This window comes from Sphaeramia orbicularis, chromosome 10 (assembly GCF_902148855.1).
Source record: "Sphaeramia orbicularis chromosome 10, fSphaOr1.1, whole genome shotgun sequence".
Taxonomy (NCBI): Eukaryota; Metazoa; Chordata; class Actinopteri; order Kurtiformes; family Apogonidae; genus Sphaeramia; species Sphaeramia orbicularis.
The window spans coordinates 27,035,847-27,041,908 of record NC_043966.1 but is presented as its reverse complement, the minus strand read 5'-3'; the positions used below and the strand labels follow the sequence as shown (position 1 = coordinate 27,041,908).

At 37.8% G+C, this 6,062-nt stretch overlaps 1 protein-coding gene across 1 annotated transcript; it reads left to right on the top strand.

The window, feature by feature from the left end:
* The first annotated feature begins 190 nt into the window (after positions 1–190).
* med19a (mediator complex subunit 19a) lies at positions 191–5,813 on the top strand. Its single transcript, XM_030145623.1, has 6 exons — positions 191–550; positions 992–1,114; positions 3,077–3,210; positions 4,373–4,469; positions 4,557–4,651; positions 5,385–5,813. The coding sequence occupies exons 1-6, from the start codon at positions 331–333 to the stop codon at positions 5,448–5,450; spliced, it is 735 nt and encodes a 244-aa protein (XP_030001483.1). The 5' UTR covers positions 191–330; the 3' UTR covers positions 5,451–5,813.
* The last annotated feature ends 249 nt before the right edge of the window (positions 5,814–6,062 follow it).

Sequence of the window (6,062 nt, the reverse complement as noted above, 5' to 3'; positions counted from 1 at the left end):
TGTGTGTGTGTGTGTGTGTGTGTGTATGTATGTATGTATGTGTATGTAAACTCTCCTAACTGTATATAATGTTTTTGTCCTCTGTTCCTGTTTGTCTGAAAATAAACATTGTCCACAATAAACATGGTTCCAGTATACCCCCATCATTACGGTATTGTGCGTCTATTGGTGTCATTACGGTACATCAGTGCTGAAAATCTACAAAGAAGTGCAGAGAGGAGTAGTTGACACACGGATGGGTTCACGGTGAACACCATCCAACATTTAGCAGGCCATAAGCTAGGAAAACCGGGCTTTTGTTTTCATTTTAATGTATTAGTCGTGATAGATATGACGGAAATGTTTTCAACTCTGTTTAGTCAAAACGAAGTTCAGGGACCGCCCGGCTCCTCGTCTCTGGGGTTTGGACCGGGTAAGCCACCGCCGCCTCTACCGCAAAACCAAGTCTCTATGGCAGGTCAGATTCCACCGCAGCTCGGGGATGAAGGGCCTGCTCTGCGGAAGCCTGGAGCCATGAATGAACCTTTCTACTTACTACGAGAGTTACCTGGTATGGGCAGACTTTTGTAACTACTGTATGCTTTTATGTTATTTGGATGTTTATTAAAAGCATATTATATGTTACTGAAACACTTGGGCTGCTGTTAAAGGTTGCTAAGCAGATTGTAAACAATGCTAGCTAACATTAGCTAAAAGTGCTACCGAAATTGTACAGTAGGTTAATTTCCGGTATTAGTATAATAGTTTGTTGCAGTGCTAAATTGGGTTGAATTTTTCTCATGGTTTCATTATTTCCTGTGAATTATGGACCGAGTATTCAATTTTATTTTGTTAAATTGAAACGTTATGTAACTAGCTTTAATCACAGAATCCCTGAGCTAACACTAACATGACTCAAAGACAAATTTTAGTTGAGGTATTTCGTTAGAAAGGGCTATTTTTGTACTGTTTACGTGAATTCTACTAATATATATGCGTGTTTATATTTTAGTGGGGAACGAGTTAACGGGTAACACCAACCTCATCACACACTACAACCTGGAACACGCCTACAACAAATTCTGTGGAAAAAAGGTGAAGGAGAAGCTCAGTAACTTTCTGCCAGAGTTACCAGGTGAGTTTGCAATAAACATTGAATTAAACTATAAGCAGTTGTTTTCTCTCTATTATTGTAAGGCACTCTTGCAAAGTCATGTTTTTAAAATGCATTTAATCACGAATTGGAAAAGGCTATACAACCTCTAGTGCTGATTCTGCAGGGTTGTAATGAGTATTATAATATTCATATTTATAATATGAGCACGGTAGTAAAACATGAAAAAACATGAATTCAATTACTCCTACAGGCTTTGGTCTGTATTTATTGTGACCTCTGCTGGGATTATATAAAGTAGCCCAAACAGTAGGAAACATCTGATATATACTGAAAGACTCTTGGTGTAAAACATGAGAAATTAATGGAGTAAATCTTATGTTGTCTGGACAACAGAGTTAAAAACATTTTATGTGCAAAGGTATGTTATGTTAAACAGTCTACATTTTACATTTTGGTCTGAAGAAGCTGTCCAGCTTAGTGCTGTGCATATATATCCAGTACATCCTAGTTGTATCTTAATTTAGAGGCTGGGAATTCCACATATGTGATCATTATAGAGCTACTTAAAGAATAACCCTAATGGTGACCTAAGACTTTTCCACAGTACTTTATACCCTTCTGTTACTCAAAGCATATTTAAATACTTGGGTTTAATCTAATATTGTCTTACATTATTATTGCATATAACAGCCTCAGTGAGTGTATAGTTCACACAGTCCTGCTACCTAAAGTGGACGGAATCCTCTGAATGTTTACTAAGTCTTGCTTGTAGAGAAACTAACTGTAACTATATGGAAAGTCAAAAGCATTGTGATATTTGGCAAAGAGGGCAAACACATGTTTGTCTACAAAATAAATGTGGAAAAAAATATGTGTACACAAATCTTTTTTTTTTTTTTTTTTTTTTTTTTTTTTACCTTCCTGGCACCAGAAAAGGTTATAATCATTTTCTTCATAAAGTGGGTGAAAAAGATGTAACATAAATAGCAATACAATAATTTTACTGTTTAATTAAACATATAACTTGATTGCACATAATTCCATGCTCTGTGTTGTCTGTGGACAGATAAGTTACACAGCATGCATGCTCCAATACTGATTATAATTGACAGTTACAAGACACTCACTCCAGACAGTGTCCCTCTGGCACTTGATTGTGTGTCTGCTGTTATCTTAGTAACACTTGTGGTAGTAAGATGTTGTTGTTAAGACCAGATGTAGTTCCGTTCCCTGACACTGAATAAGGCCATAAGGGAAAATACACCTGTTTTGTAGTAAATGTTGACTTTCTCTCCTTTCACCTTGTAATGAAGTGAATATGTGTCTAAAGTCCCAGACCTGTGATCTGAATGCTGTGTCAAGTCTCAAATCTGTCTCATGTAGATATCACTGTGACAGTGATCTGTAAAGGTAGTTTTAAAGATGGTTCAGAGCAGACTCAGGGCTGGTACCAAATCTCAATCCTAAATCACATTTCTAAAGCAAAGAAACTGGCTCTCAGTCATGAAACGGGATTGAGACTGGTGGTACTAGCAATTTGCTGACCGAGGACTGCTTACATCAGGCGGTGGAGGTGGAAATATTTTTGACTTTGACTAAAACTTTTTGAGTGTCATTTACAAAAAAACACCACATAGAAAGTCAGATTGCAAAGCCAGAAACAATCTTTTTGAAGTGAAAATACAGCCCATTGTTTTTGGTGTTTACCTTGTGGGGAAAGTGAAGAAATATGTAGACATACACTCACATAATAATGTAGTTCAATAGTGACTCTTAATCCTTGGAAAAGAAGACCGGTTCTTAGAGGGTTTGCAAGATGAACCAACAACAAATTGACACTAGCACCAGTCCAGAGCTAATGTTAAATTCACATAGAAAAGGGATATCAGTGGTACACATTTATCAGTTTACTCCGGCTTTTAGTGTTCATATCCTGTTCTGTCATTGTGCTTTCATTTGATTTTGTCCTTTGTCCTGCAGGCATGATAGACTGTCCGGGCACTCAGGATGGCAGCTCTTTGCGCTCCCTGATCGATAAACCTCCAGTGTGTGGGAACTCCTTCAGTCCACTGACCGGCGCTCTGCTCACAGGCTTCAGACTACACACAGGACCGGTACAGACAGAAATCCTATGCTGTTATTTTTGTGCCTTTATTCTGAGAGGGCAGTGAGACACTTTGAGCGCAGAAAAATATATTGAGCAAGCACGCAAATTATATTTTGAGGAAACCTGAGCAAAAAAAAACTTGAAGTTGAGCAAACAAGAATCTATTCTGTGCTCTATAAATGTTTTTGCATGTTTGCTGAGATCAATATGCACGTGCCACCTTTCATTCAGTTTCACTCCAGGCTCTCCTACAAACTCCTCCTCCGTGTGCAGGCAGCCCGCTGCACGCTCGCTCAGGAAATCTCTGACATGTTCGCTCAACTTGGCCTGCTTACTTGCTTAAACTGTGCACACTGTTAAGTTTGTGCAACAATTGTCAACCAATCAGAAAATTTGGGCGAGATAAATTCTCATTGGCTGCTGCAGCTCCAATTAGATTGCAGCATCCTGGAAGTGTATGCAAACTTTTTACTGTCAGTGGGGAACTAATACGCCATGGGCAGCATTTTAATGTAATATCCGTCAAAAATAATGATATTTACAATAAAATACTTACCAAAGATGTATATTCACATGGCGTATTACTTTCCCACTGAGCTGCAGTTGCCAATGAGAATTTATCTCCCCAAATTTTCTGATTGGTTGACAATTGTGGCACAAACATAACAGTGTGCACAGTTTGAGCGAGTAAACAGGCCAAGTTGAGCAAACTTGATAGATTTTGTGAGCAAGTGTGCAAGTGGGCTGCCTGCACATGGAGGAAGAGTTTGTGAGAGAGCTTGGAGTGAAACTGAATGAAAGGTGGCATATTGATCTTAGCAAACATGCAAAGACAATTGTAGAGCACAGAATAGATTCTTGTTTGCTCAACTTCAAGGTTTTTTTTTGCTCAGGTTTCATTTTTCCTCATAATTTTCATGCTTCCTCAATATATTTTCTGTGCTCAAAGTGTCCCACTGCCCTCTCAGAATAAAGGGACAAAAATACCACCATAGTATCCTTTGTGTTACTTCCAACAAACAAGACTTAGAAACACCCTTTTTAAGCTTGCAGACATTGATTTTACTCACAATGTAATAATATTATGTTAACATTGAACCTACTGTCATTTTGGTTTCATGTCACATCAGTACTTGCACACGTATGTTGATGTTTTTGTTTTTCCTCAGCTTCCAGAACAATACCGCCTGATGCACATACAGCCTCCAAAGAAGAAGAGTAAACACAAGCACAAACATCATCGACTGCAGGATCCTTTACCACAAGGTTTGACATAATCAAATCTCTACCTGTACATACGTTTGCGTAGATACGACGCCTTTTTCACTGACCTGCCTCTTTTTAACATGACAGAAACTCCGTCAGATTCTGATCCCAAGAAGAAGAAAAAGAAAAGAGATGATGATCCAGACCGCAAGAAAAAGAAGAAAGACAAGAAAAAGAAGAAGGTAGGAAATTTTATCAGAAACCTTTAATTTATACAGGCACCATTGTGGCAACATTATGAATATGGACGAGAAATGTACATTAAAGTTTATAGCTAATTCCATGTGTCCAACCAGAAACTAAAACACACCCACTTTGTATTATTTTAACCAGATGGGATCAGAAGATCTCCAAAACTGACTCCCATAAACACATTATGATATTTAAGCACTTTAGAATAGGAGTAAACATTGAAACTGTGATAATTACTTTGTCCCACAGTTCTCTGATTTACATCTGGTTTTATCTTAACCCTACATAACTGAGTATTTAGCATTGTTTGTCTACTTTTCTATCATCAAATCTCATGGATTTATAGAGACTTTGTTTTGATAGATTTTACCTGTCCATCCAGATAGATCCTGCCAGTACAGTTGAAAAGGTGGCAAAACATAATTTCACTCCATAATTCACTATACTGATTTAAGTGGCTTTATTTGTGGTAAATTTGCTAAAACAACATGAAAAAGCCTGTTGAACTTGGACAGTTTTTGCTGCGTCCCATCCAGTCTCTACAGGAAATGAAGGCTGTTTTAGTTTATAAATTGCTTTTGTTTGCGTGTAGAACAGGTTAAGATGTGATTGCAACAGTCCTGTTACAGAGGATGAAACTCAGCAACTGCTTTAATCTTTGATCAATATGAAGTCATTCCACAGGATGAGCTTCATTATTTTTTTTATTTATTTTTTTCACAGAACCGCCACAGTCCTGACCACCCTGGCCTCGCTGGCTCACAACCGAACAGCAACAGCCTCAGATAGACAGCAGCCCACTGTGTGCATGTCTGTGTTTGAAAGTATGTGTGACTGCATTTTGTAAGAGAGGGTGTGTGTGTCTTTTACAGATTATTGTATTATTGAGAGAGGGAATGCGATGAATTTAAGCTAAAGGCTGGTTGAGGCGTGTTAGTGTAAATGGAAACAGCAGCAACACAGTGGATGTTGGTGATGATTGATTGAAATGTTACAGAACAGTGTATAAGACAGAACGCTGCTGATGGGCTGTGTGATGTTAGAGGTGACCAAGATGGCCCCGTGTATAATGTCCCTCTTTGATTTTGTTGTAATAATCTTTTGACCATAATGCCAAAATCAAATAAACTTTGGTTATCTTTGTTTCTGTGGCATTGAACATTTTTTGTAGTCGAGTTTGCTTGTTTTAAAATGACACAAATGGATAAATACATATGTGTTTTGTACTATACTATACTCAAGCAGAAACTTGCAAAACACCTTAATTGGGATCATCTTATCAACAAGAGTGGAAAAATAGACAAATTTTCATTCAAGCTTTTATTGTCTATCAAAGAGGCAGGGTATATTGTTTGAAAGCAGGAAGGGTATATGTTACATTTAGTGAAACATGACAATGTT